This window comes from Lathamus discolor, chromosome 2 (genome assembly GCF_037157495.1).
Source record: "Lathamus discolor isolate bLatDis1 chromosome 2, bLatDis1.hap1, whole genome shotgun sequence".
Classification (NCBI taxonomy): domain Eukaryota; kingdom Metazoa; phylum Chordata; class Aves; order Psittaciformes; family Psittacidae; genus Lathamus; species Lathamus discolor.
In genome coordinates, this window is record NC_088885.1 from 60,380,431 (window position 1) to 60,401,786 (window position 21,356).

Genomic DNA, 21,356 nt, shown 5'->3' on the forward strand with positions numbered 1-21,356 from the left:
TGGCCAGCGAACGAAGAAGCGGGACGCCGATTGGAGGATGGCAAGCGCGTCCTCACAGGACGGGGATGACGAGCCCGCGCTTACTTGTTGTCATAGCAACGCGGACCTGCGGCGGCTCGGCCGGGACCGGAGCGGCGCCGGGAGCCCGAGGGGGATGCGGTGCCCCGGGGAACGGGCCTGGCTCTGCCTGCTCCCGGCCCGGCGTGGGGCCGGAACAGCCGGGGAGGCCTCACTCAGCAACGGACGGGGGACCGGCTGCTCCCCCTCGTCCCGGGTTGGTCACTGCAGCAAAGCTGTGCTGTGAGACGGCAGCCCCGGAGCTTCTCCTCCGGCTCCAGGCTTGCGCATCCTCCCTCCTTCCCTTGTGGAACAAGCAGTAAAATTTCTCTAACAATTTTAATTTAAAACCCTGTGGCATTTCCAGCAGACGCGAACCCATCCTCACAGAACTGAAGCAGAAACATGCACACAAAAAAGGCTGTTTAACAGAGTCTGTCTGGCGACAACGGAGCCCTCAACCAAAACAGGCTCTTCCCAACCCAGCCGGTGCTGCCGCTTCTGCGTTTTCCTTCCGACGCCATCGACACGGTGACACTGGGTACATCCAGGCTTGGATCATGGAAAAGAATAAATCATGTCCTTGCAGTGCCATGGCACGTCAGAGCCTCACAGCCCTGTTAAAGAGGCATCAAAGACAAGCAAAAATACATTTTTCTGTAGGAGAATGTTTAACAAGCATCTAAGGGGTCTGCGTTCACAGGACTTGGCAAACTGAACACACACAAGGAGGGAAAGTAACTGCCACACAACCTTAAGGCTATGCAAAATCAAAACCCTATTCCAGGTGAGGATCTCAGCCTTCAGGAATTCACAGTCGGGGTTCAGCAGCACAGAGCCCCATGAACCCCATGATTTAACTGCAGGAACAAGGTGCTTCTCGCGCTCTGCGCCCCTCTGTCCCAGTTGCCACTCTTGAAGAGGCTTCTTTCAAAGACCCACAGGTTCAGCGCTTCCTTCCTCACAGCATTTCAGAAAAGTGGGTCTTTCCTGACACTGTTCCACTTGGAAAATTAGTGTTAGCAACTTCACTTCCAGCCCAGTCCCTGGACTCTTCGGACTCTTTCCAGCCCGAAGTGTTACAGAATGTTCTGTGTGTCAATGAGCTCTCTCTCCAGTGTGGATTCACAGCTAGCAGTAACTCCGAGCACTGCAGACTTCCAGCACAGCTCCAGCATGTGCCCAGCAGCAACAGGCCCTGGTGAAGGCGGTGAAGCGGCTCCACACACCATTTCAGCGCCATCTGTGGAAAATAACTCCCCAACCTTCTCCCTTTGCCTGGGAGCAGGCTCAAGATGGCTGTTCCACAGCTGCCTCCTCCTGCCGTGGCCCAGCACAGAGCAGGGGGATCTTGCCATGGCCCTGCCCAGCAAAGGTGACAGCTGAGGGTGATGCCAACCCCCTCAGCTGGGTGGGATTTTCTATATGGAGTGCATTACAGCCCCCCTGATCTCTGTGCAGGGCCAACTGGCCAAGGCCAGGTGTGTTTCTTGCAAGTGACTTTCCTGATGCTTCATGAAACTCCTCCTGAGCACAAATCTCTTCCTGCAGAGGGAGCACTGGAAGAGCCCCTCTCCCGAGTGCCGGCGCAGGTGGTTTAGAAGGTAATCCTTTCTCCGGTAGCTTTTGTCACACTCGGAGCACTTGTATGGCCTCTCTCCTGTGTGAGTCATCTGGTGCCTGACGAGCCACGAATGGCACACGAAGCCTTTCCCACAGTCACTGCAAATGTAGGACTTGCCCCTGCCTTGGCTCTGCTGCTGTCCCGCGGGGCTGCCCCGTGGTGCCAAGTGCTGCTGGCACCGGCTGCAGGCCTCTGCCTTGTCCTGCGGGTGATCCCAGCAGGGGCTGGCCAAAGGATTTTCGGCAGGGAAGTTCTCCTCGCTTTCTGCTGGCGGCTGCTCCCCTCCACCCAGGCCATGGTGCTCATGAAGCCCAGGTTCACCCGCAGGGTTCTGTCCGCAGTCGGGATGTGTGGCAAGCTGTGGCCCCATGGGTAGCCCCTCATAGGAGGCAGAAGCAGGCCCCTGCCCGGCTCTTTTCTCACCCGCAGCACATGGCTGTGAGTGCAGCACACGGAATGCCCTTTCGTTGAGACTCCTCTCACATGTGAGGTCTGGAGACACATCCCCTTCTCGGGCTCCCAGGGCAGCCTGGAGATGTTCCTGCTGGGTGGAATTTCTCTCCCGTTTGTTGTATGTGCACAGTCTCTTTCCGACGCTGTTTTCCTGAGTGCTGAAGAAATCCAAGTGTTCACCAAATCCTTGGGTGTGCTGAGCGTCATCCCCAAGACTGTTCCCAGCGGTGTTTGTTTCCATCATTTCTGAATTCCACTGACTGTCCCACGTCACTCCAGGGCTAGGATCCTTGGAAAACTGCTCTCCAGGTCTTCCTGGCACCTCTGAGTCATGTGCTGTGCTTTCAAAGCAATCTGCTGGAGGGTCCCTCTTCGTGTTTCCATCATGCACTGAAACAGATACATTTCAGAGTCTTTAGCTAAAATAGGGGACGTTCAGGTTAGATGTAAGGAAGAAGTTCTTCCCTGTGAGGGTGGTGAGGCCCTGGCACAGGTTGCCCAGAGAAGTGGTAAATGCTCCATCCCTGGCAGTGTTCAAGGCCAGACTGGACAGAGCCTTGAGCAACCTGGTCTAGTGGAAGGTGTCCCTGCCCATGGCAGGGGGTTGGAAATGGATGATCATAAGGTCCCTTCCAACCCAAACCATTCTATGAGTCTATGATTCTAATTAAGGAAGCCTCTTCAGAGTCCCTCCAAGCCTACAGCCACACTAAGGGACAAAGTAAATAAGGTGGGAGGTTTCAGCACCGATGGGGGAGCAAGTACCAGTGTTCCACTGAGAGAAAATTTTCAGGAAAACAGAAGATTTTTTTTTCCAATTATTTTTTCTTTTAAATCTACACAACAAATCACTAATGCAATGTCTTATCTTCCCCCACTCACATAGATATCTGAAATGTGAGGTCTAAGCCCCTTGCCAGAGTGGACATGGCCACCCGTTGGTGCTCTCTGCTGCTCTCCAGACACTCCAGCAAGCATCTAGAGCAGGAAGGGCCCAAGCCAAGGCACCACTGACAGCTCAGTGTGTCCCTGGGGCTGGATCCCTTTCTGGGATCCCAGGCTGGGCTTCCACAGGGAGATGTTCTCTGGCTGGGTCTTTCTCCTTGGAGAAAGCTTGAGCAGCTGAGTGGAGGAAGCACTTGTATGTTACAAGTGATCCCCAGACAGGCACACACCTCTGGACTGATGCAGAGGCATGCCCTGACGGAGAGCTGCCTCTCACCTAGATGCCTCTCCGGCTTTTCTCAGAAAACATTTATGACTCCTGACAATCCAGCCCAAAAAGGCACCTGGCACAGCTCTCGCTCTGCCACCGGACAAAACTGTCCTGCTGACCTAAAAATTCCCCCTGTCCGTGATTGTTTCCAGTGTTTCATTTTCCAGCTTATTTCCAAACAACACTCTTCAGCCCAGCTTTCTAATGCTCCATAATTTTCCTATCCCCTAAGACCTGTGACTCTTCCAACATCTGACAGTTACTACAGAAAGACTCCACTGAGCATCATGAAGGACCACAAGCCTTTCTCAGCAGCATCACCCAGTTGAATCCAAAGTTACCTGCACTGCAAAAACATCTCCAGCCCTTATTTCTCCAGTGGTGTACCGGGACAGCAGCACAAACATGTTACCACAGGCTGAGCCAAAGCGTGAATGCAGAAGGCACAGGCTGCTCTACAGTAGTTGCCTAAGCATGTCCTCCTACCCCAGTAACTCCAGGTTATGCGTTCACACAGGCTGGAAGGTCTGGCACAGGCAGAGTGGGCTGGGAAGCCCACCCTGTGAGCTCTTGGAGCAGCTGTAACAGGCTTCCCGGGGGAAGGGGTGAGGTGGAGCAGATCCAGCCTTACACCAGGGTGATATTCTGCATGACTTCTTCTGGCAGGGCAAAATCATGCACACTGGCAGTTTCAAAGCAGTTACCAGCATACCAAGAGTTTACTCCTTGATTTACTCTACAGTGACTTCACCACGTGCTATGAATGTTTAACTAACTTGGGTGAAGGAATCAGGCACGATCCATACTCCGAGTGTGCTCTGCACAACAACTCCAAATGAACAAACGTCAGCATGCACATCTCCAAACAGCACATCCCAAAATTGTTTTGCATTAAAGTCACCTTATCTTTAGCTGCAGGACAGCTCTCCTGCTTGGGAATGCAAACTCAGGACTCCTTGTTCATTGGTACTACCCTTAGAAGCTTCTAAGCCAGAGGGAACCCTTGAATAGTTTGCGTAGGAAAGGACCTTAAAGCTCATCCAGTTCCAACCCCCTGCCACGGGCAGGGACACCTTCCACTAGACCAGGTTGCTCCAAGCCCCATCCAACCTGGCCTTGAACACTGCCAGGGATGGGGCAGCCACAGCTTCTCTGGGCACCCTGTGCCAGGGCCTCACCACCCTCACAGGGAAGAACTTCTGCCTCAGATCCCATCTCAATCTCCCCTCTGTCAGTTTAAAGCCATTCCCCCTTGTCCTGTCCCTACCTGCCCTTGTCAAAAGCCCCTCTCCAGCTTGCTTGCTGGCCCCTTTAGGCACTAGAAGCTGCTCCAAGGTCTCCCGGAGCCTTCTCCTCACTGAACAAACCCAACTCTCAGCCTGTCTCCACAGGGGAGGTGCTCCAGCCCTTGGGATCATCTTTGTGTCCTCCCCTGGACTCTCACCAACAGCTCCTTTGCATGTTGGGGATCCCAGAGCTGGATGCATGACTGCAGGGAGGGGTCTCACCAGAGCCTCTTCAGCTGACCGAACCTCCAGTTTTTGAGAACAAATACTAACTAGCAGACAGAGGTTTGCTCTAGTTCTTTCTTACCTTAAATTACTAGTTCATGACATCAAATACAGTATAAACAAATAAAGTAAATTAGATTTAATGTCCCAGAAATCTCAGCTTAAGTCCACTACTAACCTGTGCTTGGATCTGCAGAGACTTCTTTCTCCAGGTCTTGCTGTTCAGGGCAGCGTGGCTCCTCTTCTTGTTTAATCCACGATAAAACATCACTTGCGTAAGTCTGAAATCCTGCTCATGAGGGAGAATGTACACAGTTGAGAAACACCGAACAAAGATGCAAAGCACAAAATATTTGGGAATGCACAAAGACAAGGAAAGTTCTGACAAAGCCTCAGGGAAGACTTGGCAGGAGGGGCAATTCCCTCAGTGGGAGTTTTTGCCAGGGGATCCTCACCATCAGGCTCTCCTGGGAGGTCCTCACCCTCCACGCCCGGCGGCTCCCTGGCATGCACCTCTTTGCCTTTCTTGGGCTGATTTGAAGACTCAGGCTCGTAAAACGCTTGCTCTGCTAAAGGAGAAAATTGAAGACAGGTACATCGTAACTGCGTAAGCTCAGGATTTCACAAGGGTGGAACCTGCTCTGCTCTTGATTTTCATTTTCACATAAGCCAAGCCCCCAGAATCCCCGTTTCTTAAAGGTCTAAAAATCCCAGTTTGCCACATATTGGAGGCTAAGGACAATGATGATGGAGCCAGCAGGTAGAGCTGCTGCCCTTTGTCAAGGGTAAGGACAGCCAAGCTCCAAAGCAGAATAGTTCATCTGCAATACAAAGAGGTACCACCAAGTGAGAAGGCAAGAAACAGGTCCCTGGCCTGTTCAGGCTCCCTGTACAGCACCAGCACCCCGAGGAGCTCGTGCACTCACTTGTGTATGCAGAAAAAGCACAAGAGAAGAGGGAAAAGGCAACCTGAAGCCTCTGGATGTGCAGGAGGAGAGGCACCACAGCCCTTCGAGAGAAAGCTGCAGGGGCTGGGGAGCTGCAGAGCTGCCACAGCTACTCTGACCCCCGCAGACACCCATGCAGTGGATGGCACCAACCCCACACCTCATTCTGGCACTGAGTTTTGCCTCTTCCAAGTTAACCTATCGGCCCCAAAAAGTGACCAACTGTGATGATATATTTAACCAGAGCTGTCAATGTGAGGTAAGAAAAGTGAAGAAATTAAGGGAGAACAAAATTTCCTATTCCTCACTGCGCTGCTTGGATGGGAACCAGACACGTGCTTTGCAAACTCCAAAGCAGCTGTGAGAAGGGCAAGGCAGAATACCAGCTCTTACCCGCCAGGACCGGTGGCAAGTCTGTTCAAAACCTGTGAGCTTTTCATAAAACATCTGGAATACACGAGAAGAGGTGGAAAAAAACCCCCAAACCTTGGAATTTAATCCTTGTGTTTCATTTTCCCTCCAAGGTATGCAGTTACTCACCCGGGCAGGGCTCTTCAGGAGCCTTTCCAGCCTCCCCTTCCTGCCGATCTGCAGAGGCCAACTCTTCCTCTTGCTTAATATGGATTATGCTGTCTTCTGTTAATAGGAAACAATGTTATTTTAATTCCATACACACAATTAATTCCAATTCTCACCCCAGCAGCTCTGTCCTAGCTCACAATCTAGGCAAAACCCTCACATCAGTTCTTGCTGACAAAGGTCTCTCAAACAGACCTGCAAACCCCTCAGCAGACATTCTGAGCCTCAGAAACGCACAAAAATTTCACGCAGGTGAAATGTCCGTTTTGTGGCGGTGCCCATCAGCAGCCGAAAACCCGACCTACGGCACCCTGGGAAAGGGAAGTGCCGCCTGAATTCTTGTTCTCGAGGTTTACTTCTCTATTGGCTCTGCTAGAGTCATGTCAGTCTCTTTGCAGTCACTCTCAGTAAAACACACTGCTTCCAGCCCCTCAAAAAAGCTCTAGTGAGAATTATGAATTTCACGTGTCCAAAAAATGCTATGAAATAAGGAAAAGCAGATGGGCTACCGCTTTACACGTTACCTCCATAACACAATGAACTGGAAGAACACTTCGTGCATCTGTAAAACCAACTACATCTGGCATGCCTGTGCACACAGACTGGAAAGGCCTCTTGACGTCCAGTGGTCAGACAGTGCTCAAGAACTAACCTTCACCCTGCTCTGGCAATGCAGACATGGTAGTACAGCAACCAGGAAAGGGCAAAGAAGTGTTCCAATGTAGCCTCCTGGTAAGGCTGGTAGGGATGAGGTGCCCAACAGCTATGTTTGTAACAGGACACTCAACACAGCCAGTGCCTTGGAGAGGCTGGTGTCCCAGGACTGGCCCAGGTGGGGAGGTTCTGGCACTCCATGTCCCACCAGCCCATTCACCCCAAAGCCACTCACCACTCTCCGCAGGATCATCTCTCCCATCCCCATCCATGCAGCTCTGAACAAACGGCTGGATCCCATCTTCCGACCGGGCCTGGGTATCCCGTCTGGGAGCGTCCGGTTCTGCAGGAGGGGTGAACTGAGGAGCAGCCCCAGGTCCTGCTTGCACAGGGCTAGCGGAGACACGGCAGGGACCCTCTTCCTGCCCACCTTCCCCTCCGACCCTCACCACACACACCCGGCTCGAGGGGGAGGTCGAGGTCAGGCCCTTACCGAGGGAGAGCAGCATGTGGTAGTTGCTCCGCATAACGGCCCGGTGCAGGGCCTGCTGCCAGCCACGCAGCGCCCGCCACTCCCGCTCGCTGAACTGCAGCCACACGTCCTCCAGGCTCACCGGGCCCTGCGCTGCCCGGGGCCGGGCTGCCCGCCGGCCGCCGCCGGCCGCCCAGCGCCTCGCTGACATTCGAGGGGCCCCGCCGCAGCCGCCGCTGCAACCGCCGCCGGTGTCCAGCCGCCGCTCCAGCGCCTGGAGGCGGCCGCGCAGAGCCAGCGCGGCCCTCAGCTGCCGCTCCGCCCGCGCCAGGCGGGCCTCCAGGCGGAGCAGCCTCGCCGCCACCGCCTGCGCCTCCGCTCGCTCGGCCTCCGGACCGGCCATGGCCGCCCCGCCGGCACCGCCGACACCGGCCGCTGCCGCTTCCGCGGCCGGCACCGCAGCGCCCCCTGCCGCCGCCCCGCCACGAGCACTGCGGCGCCCCCCGGCGGGAGGGCTCGGTGCGGCGCGGGGCACCGCCGGGACGAGGGTCCGGGGTCCTTCAAGACCCAGCAGGGATCGGGACCCCGACAGAGCCGAGAGGGACCCAGGTTTCCCCGTGACCTGCGAGGGATCAGGGATCCTCAGTGAGCTGAAAGGGACTGGGGTCCCTCCAGAGCCAAAAGGGATCGGGGATCCTCTGTGAGCCATGAAGGACTGGGGATCCCCTCAGAACTGGGGGGGATCGGGGTCCTCTCAGAGGCATGAGGGTTCAGGATCTCCTCAGAGCTATGAGGGGTAAGTTTCCCTCAGGGCCGCGAGAGCGCAGGATCCTCCGGGCCATGAGGGATCTGTGTCCTGTCAGAGCTGCGGTGGAACAGAGTCCGGTTGGAGCCATGAGGGAACAGGATCCTCTCAGTGCAGCATGCCCTCAGAGCAGGGGGTGCTCAGGGTCCCCTCAAAGCCATGAGGGGTCAGAGCCATGAGCATGCAGGGTCCCCTCCGAGCTGTGGCGGCTTGGGGCTCCCCTCCGAGTCAAGAGGGAACAGGGTCCCCTCAGAGCCATGAAGGACCAGAGGGGTCAGAGCTGTAATGATTCAAGATCCTCTAAGAGCCATGAATGTGCAGGGTTCCCTCAGAGCTGTGAGGGCTCGGGGTCCCATTCAGAGTCATGGGGGTACAGGATCCCCTCAGAGCCCGGAATCCTAGGGGACCCCTCAGACTTATGGGGGCTCAGACTCCCCTCAGAGCCATGAAGGACTGGGGTGCCCTCAGAGCTGTGGATGGTGCCGTGTCCTCTCATAGCTGTGAGGGATCGGTTCCAGGCCCATCCCACAAAGGGGAACCGGGGGACAGTGTTGGTGATATCGATGGTGGAATGGTTCTGCTGCCTTTGGTGAGGAACAGACCTGCGGTGAAAGCCCGGCTGCCTGAGGGTGGCAGTGCTTCTCCGTACTTTGGTGTATTCTTATTGCCTTGCACTTCATCATCATGTAAGGAGCGGGATGCAGGAGACCCCGGGCACCTCTCTGAAACACACAGCGAGGCTTTTATAAACAAAAAATTGGAGTCGTAAAGCACCAAAAAAACCCAAAACACAAAAATCATAGAATAGTTATGGTTGGAAAGGACCTTAAGATGGTAGAGTTCCAGCCCCCCTGCCATGGGCAGGGACCCCTCACACTAAACCATCTCACCCAAGGCTCTGTCCAACTGGGCTTTGAACACTGCCAGGGATGGAGCATTCACAGCTTCCTTAGGCAACCCATTCCAGTGCCTCACCACCCTAACAGGAAAGAACTTCTTCCTTATATCCAATTTAAACTTCCCCTGTTTAAGTTTGAACCCGTTACCCCTTGTCCTATCACTACAGTCCCTATTGAAGAGTCCCTCCCCAGCATCCCTATAGGCCCCCTTCAGATACTGGACGGCTGCTATGAGGTCTCCACGCAGCCTTCTCTTCTCCAGGATGAACAGCCCCAACTTTCTCAGCCTGTCTTCATACGGGAGGTGCTCCAGTCCCCTGAGCATCCTTGTGGCCCTCCTCTGGACTTGTTCCAGCAGTTCCATGTCCTTTTCATGTTGAGGACACCAGAACTGCACACAATGCTCCAGGTGAGGTCTCATGAGAGCAGAGTACAGGGGCAGGATCACCTCCTCCAACCTGCTGGTCACGCTGCTCTTGATGCAGCCCAGGATACGGTTGGCTTTCTGGGCTGCGAGCGCACACTGAAGCCGGCTCATGTTCATTTTCTCATCGACCAGCACCCCCAAGTCCTTCTCTGCAGGGCTGCTCTGAATCTCTTCTCTGCCCAATCTGTAGCTGTGCCTGGGATTGCTCCAGCCCAGGTGCAGGACCTTGCACTTGTCATGGTTGAACTTCATAAGGTTGGCATCAGCCCACCTCACAAGCGTGTCAAGGTCCCTCTGGATGGCATCCCTTCCCTCCAGCATATCAACCCAACCACACAGCTTGGTGTCATCGGCAAACTTGCTGAGGGTGCACTCAATCCCACTGTCCATGTCAGCGATGAAGATGTTAAACAAGACCGGTTCCAACACCGATCCCTGAGGGACACCACTCGTTACCGGTCTCCAGCCGGACATTGAGCCATTGACCACAACTCTTTGTGTGCGGACATCCAGCCAGTTCTCTATCCACCAAGTGGTCCATCCTTCAAATTGATGTTAATTGAGAAAATTTAGAGATAAGGATGTAATGTGGGACAGTGTCGAACGCTTTGCACAAGTCCAGGTAGATGACATCAACTGCTTTACCCCTGTTCATCAGTTTTATAGCCTCGTTAGGAGTTGCTCTAACAACAGCAAGTACTTGCAAAATGAACGAACAAAAGCTTGAACTTCTCTTAAGCAAAATAGTTTGCATTTGCCAGAACTTGAGAATCTGCTAAGATGTGTCTGTCCTGGGTCAGCTTATTTCCCTCGCTCTTGTTTTTCTGTGCATGACTTTGCCTTCTTTTGTGAAGAACATCTCAACCTAGATACCTGGCTTTGCAGCCGAGGCTGCTGCCCTACACCAGCCCAAGCTATAGCTGCCCAAGTAATGGAAAGTCATGGAAAACTTGCATGCTGAGAACTGCTCCCCAGGGATGATAAAAGCTCAGCTCTTGTTCATGGAAGACGTGGAGACTCCACAATGCATCTCGGAGTGGGTGCAGGAGACCACATGCTCCCAAAGAACTCCCTCCCTCCCCATCACCACTGTCCTTCCCCTCTAGCTTCTGCTCTTTCCCGTAAGTGTTACTCTACCTGCACACAAGGGAAGATTTAGCCTTTTCCTCTTGCTCTTGGAAAAGCAGCACATCTCTATGGCACTTGACATTTCTTCTTGGATTCAGGGTCGATTTTTTTTTGCAATTTAAGCAGCATGGATCTCAAGATAGTTCTGAGGTTTGTTATAAATACACATATTTGTCTCTGAAATACAGGGGAGCTGGGCTGGAACAGGGAAACTATGACTCACCTTGCAAAATGCTGCTTCATCTGTATTATCGAAGGCAAATCAAGAAAGTGTTGAAACACAACGCACATCAAGGGCTTCTGATGCTCAGGCAGCAGCTAATCTGTGAAATATCTCAGTCAAAATGAGGAGACTATCATTAAGGGATCAGGGATCCTCTCAGAGCCGCTAAAAATCAAGGATACTCTCAGAGCTATGGGAGCCCAGGGTCCCCTCCAGCTCGCATGGCCATCCAAAAACCAGTTCTTTTATAGTTGCACCTATAACATCTCTCAGATGTGAACACGAGAACATTAGATGTCAGCAGCATTTTTTCTTTAACTAATGTTTAAAGCTTAAATATCTAATAATAATGAAGTGATAGGTCAGCACCAGAACATGCACAGCAATAGTGCAACAGGGGAGACAGCACCATGGAAGGACTTGGGTGCTTCTTGTTATTGCCCTTTTGTAAGCCACAGAAACAGCCCAGAAAAGGCACCTGTGGCCGTTTGTGTGCTGTCAAAGTGATCCTAACCAAGACTTAGGATGTTCTGGCCACCAGGGAATTGGTGACAAGCACCCCTCCACTGCTTTATGTGGCAGCATCTTTGTGTCTTTATCCCAGAACCCATCTTGCTTTTCAACTGATAACAAACTGCATCGCTGGAGTTGCTGGAAACTTTTTGCTGGCAGCAGGATCAATGTGAGAATTGTACAGTGAGCTTATTTAAGTCCTATTTTTAGCTACCCTTGCCATTCAGACCCTGTCTGGATCTCGGATATACATGTGGAAAAGAATTCTCCTATTGAATATTAAATTGCAATATTAAAAAATGAAAACACAATAAATCCCCCTCCTTCCTTTTTTCTGGTTCAAGGGAGACTGTTGTCTCTCCATCAGTAAGGTACGATACTATAAACTGCCATTTACCAGGTCAGATAAAATAACAAAGAACCCAAACAAACAAAAGAACCCCATAAATCAAAAGAGCAGCATTTTGAACTTCACAGCTTTAATCTGATCAAGTTTATTGTTATTAAAAATCAATGGCTACAAATTTAACTGGCATTTTACAAAATGATAAAAACAAGTTCCCTGCCTTGATGGCTCACATTCTAGGTAACAAAAGTGTAAAACATGAAGAAGCAGTTTAACTGGAGACAGCAGGAAACCACTGGAGAAGCAATTAGTTCACATGCTTATTGGACAAAACCCAAATCGCTTCCCTGGGTATCAGATGCCCTGTACTGCAAACTGCCAAGAGATTCTCCCTTAAGCACATCAAACAGCAGAGAAAAAACTGTTCATGTTCACAGCTTCATGGTAGCAAGCAGTCCCCGAACACTGGGAAGTGGCAAACACAAACCCCTCTGTCCTCACAGATTTCTCATTTGGAGTAAAATATAGGGCTATGTGCACAGAGAGGGGCTCGCCACAGAGCTCCTGACTCAGACACGTCAGGAGCTGAGAAATCAAAGACCTCAGCAGCACTAGGGATGAGAAAAGGTGCAGACAGCTGGTCACCAGGCAAACACCTGCAGTGGCTGAAGACACCCTGGCAGGCACAGCTCCGTGCCAGCTGCCACAGTGCAGGCTCAGAGAGGTTCATGCAGGCTCACCCTGATATGCTCTGGGCAACAATCAAATCAGCTTGAACGGCCCAGACCTCTGAGCTGCTGAGCCACAGTGGGCACAGGAGTTCTTGTCTCACACTCTGCTGGCAGGGCAAGCAGCAATGAACCTGGAAAAAGACTTCACTTCTCTTGGCCAAAGTAGTTTCCAGACTAGAACACCTGCCACAGCAGCCAATTGGAGCTGGAAGAACACCTCCGCCTGAGGCGATGTGCCAGCCACCAGTACCCTCCCTCTTCGCAGACACTTTGGGACCAGAAGCGACAGAAAGGTTTCTAAAGCTCAATTCATGTCAAGAAAAAGAGCAGCAGGTTTAAAACAAGTCAAGCAGCAACACCACCCCTGAAGCTGCACTACATATTTGGGCAACTTGCTAAACACATCAGATACTGGGAGGCTGAGGTTCTGAATGAGTTCTTTGCCTTGGTCTTCACTGGCAAAGGCTCTGACTGCAGCACCCAAGTCTTAGAAGGCAGACGCAGGGACTGTGAGAATGAAGACCTTGGGCCCACTGTAGGAGAGGATCTGGTTCGAGACAGTCTTAAAAATCTGAACATGCACAAGTCCATGGGACCCAATGAAATCCATCCGCGGGTCCTGAAGGAGCTGGTGAATGAAGTTGCTAAGCCAGTGGCCATCGTATTTGAAAAATCATGGCAGTCAGGTGAAGTGCCCGCCGACTGGAAAAAGGGAAATATAACCCCCATTTTCAAGAAGGGGAAAATGGAAGACCCGGGGAATTACAGACCAGTCAGTCTCGCCTCTGTGCCTGGCAAAATCTTGGAGCACATTCTCCTGGAAGGCATGCTAAGGCACATGAAAAACAACAAGGTGCTTGGTGACAGCCAGCATGGCTTCACTAAGGGGAAATCCTGCCTGACCAATTTGGTGGCCTTCTATGATGGGGCTACAGAACTGATGGACAGGGGTAGAGCAGTTGATGTCATCTACCTGGACTTGTGCAAAGCGTTCGACACTGTCCCACACAACATCCTTGTCTCTAAATTGGAGAGATATCAATTTGATGGATGGACCACTTGGATGATAAAGAACTAGCTGGATGGCCGCACACAAAGAGTTGTGGTCAACGGCTCGATATCTGGCTGGAGACCAGTAACGAGTGGTGTCTCTCAGGGATCGGTGTTGGGACCGGTCTTGTTTAACATCTTTGTCGCTGACATGGACAGCGGGATTGAGTGCGCCCTCAGCAAGTTTGCCGATGACACCAAGCTGTGTGGTCCGGTTGATACACTGGAGGGAAGGGATGCCATCCAGAGGGACCTTGACACGCTTGTGAGGTGGGCTGATGCCAACCTTATGAAGTTTAACCATGACAAGTGCAAGGTCCTACACCTGGGTTGAAGCAATCCCAGGCACAGCTACAGATTGGGTAAAGAAGAGATTCAGAGCAGCCCTGCAGAGAAGGACTTGGGGGTGCTGGTCGATGAGAAAATGAACATGAGCCAGCTGCAGTGTGCGCTCGCAGCCCAGAAAGCCAACCGTATCCTGGGCTGCATCAAAACGAGCGTGACCAGCAGGTTGGAGGAGGTGATCCTGCCCCTCTACTCTGCTCTCGTGAGACCTCACCTGGAGCATTGTGTGCAGTTCTGGTGTCCTCAACATGAAAAGGACATGGAACTGCTGGAACAAGTCCAGAGGAGGGCCACGAGGACAAGTTCAGGTGAAGAACTTAAAAACACTCAACTTTGCTGGAACAAGCTCAAACAACTGATTCAAATTCAGAGAGGCCCAAACCACTTTCATTCTTGAGTTTTGGGCAGATTATGAGGTACTGTGGCATACCACCACCACTGTGAAGGAAAGGGCACTGGTACTACAGCAGATCCTAATTCTACTTTGCTTGGATCTTTGGGATAAATTATCAGAGAGCCTTTAGCACTGAGCAGCAGAGATCCTCTCCTCCCCTCCAAGGGCTGCAAGGCTGTGTGAGCCTGCACAGCCTAGAATCAGTGTAGCTGTTTCTTCCCCATGCCAGGCACAAAGTCCCTCTTGTGCAGGATGATCCTCTCATGCTGGAGGAGGTGCTCCTCCTCAGTGAAGCATTTTGGGCACTCGTTGCATGCACATGGCCTCTCACCTGTGTGGATCTTCTGATGCCGGACCACACTGGAGGAGCGGGTGAACCTCTTCCCACAGTACAAGCACCTAAGGAGCTTTCTTCTCTGACGTGAGTGCATACGCTTGTGGCTGCCGAGGGTTTTCTTCTGGGAGAGCCATGCCTCGCACTGATTGCACTTGTAGGGCCTTCCTTTTGGGTGGGCACTCAGATTTGACTTGCAGATAACATTGGCATCATCGCTTTTCAGGCACCTGGGACTGCTGGACACCTTGTCCATGGCTGGGACACTGGTGCGGGCTTTGGCATTCTGGTTCTGCTTGAACCTCTCTGTGGCCACATGGGTCCTGTCTTCTTCCACATGGGTCTGGTGGCACAGCTGATAGAGGAAGCCGTCCTCGTCTCCAGTGTGCTCACTGCTATCCTCTCACTGCTATCCTCTGTGCTGTGACTCTCCTGGTGAGATGTCAGCATCTTCTTCAGACAGAAGCCCTTTCCACACGCTGTACATGAGTGAGGTCTCTTTCTGGGACAGTTTTGCCCATGGAAGTTGACAGCGTTGCTTTCACTGAGACCCTCTCCCTCTGGGGTGGATGGCACCAGGCTGCATGGGCAGCCTGCAGCTGCATGAGCTCTGGTTTCCCTGCTCTACAGGAGAGCTGTACTGACTATCACCTTGCTGGGACCCTGGGAAAGCAGCTCCTCTGGCTTCTCAGTTAAAGTCACAGGAGGTTTGGAGCTTTGGGAGCATTCTTCGAGTCCGGCTGCTCTACTTTGAACGTCATTGCCTCATCTGCTGGAACTGACAAGAACAATAAAATGGACATTCACTGGTGTGAGACACAAGAGGCTTCCAAAATCTCCCATGCTCCTTCTCCCACCACCCAGGAAGCAAACAGGCCCATCTCACACAAGAAGCGCAAAGGCAGCTGTGCTCACACAAGAGCAGCCAGCTGAAAGACCGATACAGGTGAAAAGCACAAGGAACACTTCTGTTTCAGCTGGCTGAGCTGCATGAGAAGCCTCAGCCATGAGGGAGGAGGCAGAAGTGCTGCCTTCCAGGACAGCACAGTTCAGCAGCTTCCAAAATCGCTTCCAAATGCCTTCCTCTCCTCAGCACCAAGAACTCCTGGATCTGGGACAGCCCTTTGCTTTCGTCATCAGCCCATCTGCCTCCCTCCCCACTCTTTACTCTGCTCCCTCTCACTCTTTCAAGCACCACTCTTCCAAGATCCACCTTCCCTCCACACCCAGAACATGGTGACTTGCCTGCGCACCACTCTTCTTGAAAGCGGACACACAAACACTGGTTTTGACTTGAGACACGCCTGCTACTGCTCAGGATGAGAGGAAGCCTCCTCTGCAGACCTTACTGAGGCAGTACAAATACGTTTTCTCTGAAAGTTCATTGCTTTTCTTTGCCAAAGTAGGTGCCTGGGGTTTTCTATTCACGCTAAACATGTCTCAGACTTTTGCCTGACTCTCATTCCTACATAAACATTTCATCCGAGTTGACCTGGATGTGAATATAACCCATTGGTGGAAACCCAGTCAAAGGCAGGGACAGAAGCAGCCAACACACAGCCATTTCAAATGCTGTCGACACTGTGAGGTCAAAATCTAAGCAGGGCTCAGCCTCCTGCCTGGAGAACATCACTCCCCAGGTTAACTCGTGCTGTGCAGCACCTGACAGCAGAAGGGTGACAGCATGGCACAAGGGTGACGAGAAAAAGCATCTATGAGTTAGTCACAGCAGGGCAAATACCATCAAAAACCGAGCAAGTCCCACTGACACTTCTGATGTGGCACAAGGAGGATAAACAGAGACCAGGACTGAGCGTGAGGAAATGGCTGGTGATCTGGGTTGGTCTATTAATCAAGTAAATATCAAGTCATTATTATTTGGAATAGCAGAAACATCCCAGCTTGCCAGTGACTTCCCTCCATGTAGCCATCAAAGCATCACTCTGGAGCACAGCTCCCTCCTCTGAGGATGCAGCCACCAAACACAAGAAATTCCAGGAGAAGAGGCACAGATATGCTCTGGAGGACAGGAGACAGGACCCACAGGACAGAAGGGTGCTGAGAAGCTGGGGGACTGCAGGGAAGAGCTGAGCTCTGCACCAGTCACGACCTCAACAAAAGCCGACGTCAGCCTCCCTGCAGCTGGAGGGGAGCTGGAGGTGATGTTCCATCCAGGCATTTGCCAGGCCCCTTCCAAGCTGGCTTTGCTTCCAGCCTTTGCTGTGCCTTGTGGCAGCATGCCCTACAGCTTGCACACATAGGCTTGCTCTGCAAGCGCCCACTCCCTGGATCTCTGACAGTAAGGAAGCACAAAGGTTTGTTCCTTTGGCTCCTGCAGCACACTGCTCACCCAGGCATGGACTCCCATTGTATCTCACTCCCTGCCACACCTTCCTTGGTCTAAGGAATCCCACTGTGTTCCATCTCTCCTCATATGGAAGCTTTCCGCCCAGCTTCTCTGCTCTGGACAGCATCCCTGACTACTGCATTCCTTTCAAGAGAGAATGAGCAGAACTTAGCTCAGTTCCCTGTGTATTTTGGCATAACACTGTCTTTGGAGAAGATCTTGAAAACTGTTCTCAGCTTCATTCCTAGCGTCTCTCTTGTATTCTGACTGGAGGAGGCTCAGGGGGGACCTTGTCACTCTCTACAACTAAGGAAGTTGAAAGGAAGTTGCAGAGAGGAGGTGGCTGGTCTCTTCTCCCAAGTAAGAAGTGATAGCACAAGAGGTAATGGCCTCAGGCTGCTCCTAGGGGAGGTTTAGACTGGATATTAGGAAACATTTCTTCACCAAAAGGACAATCAGGTATTGGAACAGGCTGCCCAGGAAAGTGGTGGAGTCATCGTCCCTGGAAGTGTTCAGAAACCATGTAGGTGAGGCCCTCAGTGACATGGTTTAGTGCTGGACTTGGCAGTCCTGGGGTAACAGTTGGACTTGATCTTGAAGGTCTTTTCCAACCCAGCTGATTCTATGATTTATTTCACGGATGCCCATCTCCTCACATCCAGCACCTTGGCTACCCAGCACTTCAATATTCCTACCAGTAAAACTGCCTGTACCCTTTCTGCCCACGTTCCTAACCTCAGTGTGGCTCTTGCTCCTTTCCCCACTGCCCCACCAGCCTCTCCTCAGTCCCCGTGTCTTGGCATATGCTGTCCCACAGCAGGAATGCCAGGGACTCACAGCATCTCAGCTACATAATGCACTTTGGGATTGCTTGGAACTCACCCACACTGAGCTTGCTAAACTCCACACACACAGAATCACACAGAATCCCAAGGGTTGGAAGGGACCTAAAAAGATCATCTAGTCCAACCCCCCTGCAAGAGCAGGGTAACCTACAGTACATCACACAGGAACTTGTCCAGGCGGGCCTTGAATATCTCCAGTGTAGGAGACTCCACAACCCCCCTGGGCAACCTGTTCCAGTGCTCTGTCACTCTTACAGTAAAGAAGTTCTTCCTGATGTTAACGTGGAACTTCCTATGTTCCAGTTTACACCCATTGCCCCTTGTCCTATCACTGGATATCACTGAAAAAAGCCTAGCTCCATCATCCTGACACCTACCCTTTACATATTTGTAAACATTGATGAGGTCACCCCTCAGTCTCCTCTTTTGCAAGCTAAAGAGACCCAGCTCCCTCAGCCTCTCCTCATAAGGGAGATGTTCCACTCCCTTAATCATCTTTGTGGCTCTGCGCTGGACTCCTTCAAGCAATTCCCTGTCCTTCATCCTTCATGGTTCCCTGCTCCTCCATACACGTCTCTTCTTCCTGCTTCACAACAGCCACAAAGCTCAGCTCTGGAATACTACAGTCTGCTGCAGTAAAGAGGAAACTTCTTCAGTGGTTGTTGCAGCACTGCTTGGCTCTTCCCTCGCTGTGCCCCAGGGCTTTGCTCCTGGCTACCCTGCTTTTTCATGTAAAACCTCGCTCCAGCATCCCCCATCCCTACTTCTGGAAGCTTTTTCCCCAGAGGGAGTGTCCTCCCTGCCCCAGAGTCCAAGCTCGCCCTTACAGAGCAACACTCACGAGGTCCAGGCTCAGCCAGCACTGCTCTTCCCTCCAGGCCTTCCTGCGCTCCTGCACTGCCATCCTGGCTGTTTACATCAAGTTTAAACAGCAAAGCCTCTGCTAACAAGAAAGATCAAAGCCGTTACCCAAACTCTCTGCACGTGGCAGGAGGTTGGAACTAGATGATCTTTGAGGTCCCTTCCAACGCAAACCATTCTATGATTCTGGTTTTTCCTAACACTGTTACTACCCCTGAACCCGTTCCTCCTGAGATCTAAGAAGTTCCCTCTGCAGCAAATTGGGGCTATCACCTTGCAACATCCTCTAGTGACACCACCATGGAAACATTACACCTGAGACAAAAACTGTATTTCATCTCTTGCCTGCACCTGGCTCTGCTGAAACCTCTTCTGAAGCCGCCTCATCCCCATTGCAGGATGCTACCCCTCTCTGGAGCTGGGACAGGAGGTTATTTTCAGAGATTGCATAGTCTGTTGAGGAACAGAGAGATTAACAGTGTCCCCAGGGAGGAACACACTCAGCTGTGCTCCCAGAACTGGATCCATTGGCCACAACACACCACATGGCAGCATGAGAACCCTCTGCACTGTCCACCTGTTGTCAGAGGCTTCTGGAGTGGGCTGGGACACTGAGGTGACCACAACCAATGCCCACAGAGATGGTGGGACAGGATGTGACATATGCTGCCCACCACAACAGGCACTCACGGACTTCTCCATGTGCCTACAAGCCCACTTCCCAAGTGGGGAAGAAGTCCCCAGAACAGAGCCAATTGGAAGTACCAGGAGCTGACCAAAACAGAGACACTTACCTAGATAGATTTGAGACTCATTATTCCCCCTCAGCTCGTTTATGTGCAGCTCCCTCTGCTGCTCCTGCAGGTTTGCCCACTCTTGAGCAGAAAAGCACATGGTCTGGCTTTGGAACCCCGTTGACGGGGCTTACAATCACAAAGGGAATGCACTCACCACCACGCCTGGAGAAATCCTCCAGAGGAATTCTCTACCTGAATCCTAGGTCACCACCAGGCACCAAGAAAGGAGAAAAAAATCCCTGCCCTGGGGCACCTCACAGAGAACAATGATCACTTTAAGGACTGTGAGCTTCAAGGCATTTGACTTGCAAATTTCACAGCAGGCTTCCCAAGGTGTGGAATCACTGTTCCTGGAAGTGTTCTAAACGATCTAGATGAGACCCTTAGTGACATGGTTTAGTGGTGGTCTTGGCAGTCCTGGGGTAACGGTTGGAAGGTCTTTTCCAACTTTTCTGTGATTCTAATGATTCAACCTGCAAATCCCACAACATTCAAACTCTGAATGCCACAATATCCACATCTCCACCTGTGCGGAGCCCCAGCCTATCTCATAGGCACTTTACAGACCTCAGTGGGGAGGCAGAGCCTACTATTTATATTAAAAATATGACAACACGCTCTTTGGTGAGATAATACTGCAGAATCTAAACACATATATGAGCAAACACTGCCTGCCTGATGCTTCAGACCACGGGGGAGATAGTGGCAGGCAAAGTTAAAGTGTGATGGAGCCCAGTGAAGCCCCACATGTGCGTCCCCCAGGCACCCTTCATTCATACCTTGGTGACACTGACCCCGGGGGCAGCTGCAGGGTCCGTAAGTTCCACTCTTCAGGAGGTTCCCCATGCTCTCCAGGCGCGGCTGGAGCTGCCCATGCTCCTGCGTGAGGGTGCCTAGCGCCGGGCACTTGCTCTCCAGCTGGTTCCCCAAATCCACCACCGTTTTCTCGCGTTCTAAGCGGTTGCTCTCGGTGGCGGCCACCCGGCTCTCCGAGTTCAGCAAGCGCGAACCGTGAGCGTCCACGCTCTGCTCCGCCGTCTGCATCATCGCCGCCGCCGTCTTCAGCGAGGCGCCGAGCCTCGCACACCCACCCGCCGCCGGCGGCTCCGCGGGGAAGCCGCAGGTGCGGGCATTCCATCCCGATCCTCCGCCGGCAGGCAAGCGGCGGAACCAGCGCCTCGCGGGGCTGCAGCGCGGCTCCCGTCGCTCACAGGAGCCCTCCGGGGCTGCGCGCTGCGGGGGGAGCAGGAGGAGCCGCGTTAGGGCCAGCACTACGGGGCACCACGCCGGGCTCCCCCACCTGCCTACAGGGAGCCGCGGCTCGCCGGGACCAGACCCGCACCCGACGCGCCGAGCTCAGAGCCTGGAACCCGTCTCGCCGCAGCCGGAACCGCCGCCTGGAGCCGCACCAGGTGCCGCCGCTTACACCGTACCGCCAGGGGGCACCGCCCGGCCGCCGCTCGCCGCAGCAGCTCCCCGCCGGGCGGAGGGTGGCCGCACGGCGGCGGTGATCGGCAGCTGTCAGTCACCGACGAGAGGGTGATTTGAAGCGGGGAGGCGCACAGCTGGGCTGAAGCCCTCCTCCGCCGCTCGCACACGGCGGCCGCGGCCCCGGGGAACGAGGTGACACCGGACACCCGTCCCGTCCAGTCCCGTCCCGTCCCGTCCAGCAGGGCACCGAGGGGGAGGCAGTGGTCGGTGGGGCCCGGCCGGCAGGAGGCGCGGCGCAGTGGCCGCGGGGCGGTGCTCCGGCTGGAGGTGGGAGGGCGGGCAGGGGCCGGGGCCGGGGCCGGGGTCG

The 21,356-nt window shown here is 53.1% G+C and overlaps 1 protein-coding gene and 1 pseudogene across 2 annotated transcripts; both read right to left on the reverse strand.

Moving 5' to 3' along the window:
• Window positions 1-382: 382 nt before the first annotated feature.
• Window positions 383-7,955, reverse strand: LOC136008183 (zinc finger protein 282-like). 2 transcript variants are annotated; one of them, XM_065667052.1, is made up of 6 exons: window positions 7,535-7,955; window positions 7,277-7,384; window positions 6,349-6,444; window positions 5,317-5,427; window positions 5,040-5,150; window positions 383-2,524 (listed from the first exon to the last, which is right to left on the reverse strand). In XM_065667052.1, exons 1-6 carry the CDS (start codon window positions 7,914-7,916, stop codon window positions 1,479-1,481), a joined length of 1,854 nt encoding a protein of 617 aa, XP_065523124.1. In that variant the 5' UTR covers window positions 7,917-7,955; the 3' UTR covers window positions 383-1,478. The 2 variants fall into 2 exon arrangements, with proteins under 2 accessions (XP_065523124.1, XP_065523123.1); XM_065667051.1 differs by having other exon boundaries at window positions 5,317-5,430.
• A 6,619-nt stretch (window positions 7,956-14,574) lies between these two features.
• On the reverse strand, window positions 14,575-18,804 carry LOC136009032 (zinc finger protein 419-like; annotated as a pseudogene).
• Between the last annotated feature and the right edge of the window lie 2,552 nt (window positions 18,805-21,356).

Coding starts and splice junctions, on each gene's coding strand:
- LOC136008183 (XM_065667051.1), bottom strand. CDS start 7,916: ATGGCCGGTCCGGAGGCCGAGCGAGCGGAGGCGCAGGCGGTGGCGGCG. Junction 6,445..7,276: donor AGATGATCCTGCGGAGAGTG/GTGAGTGGCTTT, acceptor TCCTATTAACAG/AAGACAGCATAATCCATATT. Junction 5,431..6,348: donor TCCTGAAGAGCCCTGCCCGG/GTGAGTAACTGC, acceptor TTTCTCCTTTAG/CAGAGCAAGCGTTTTACGAG.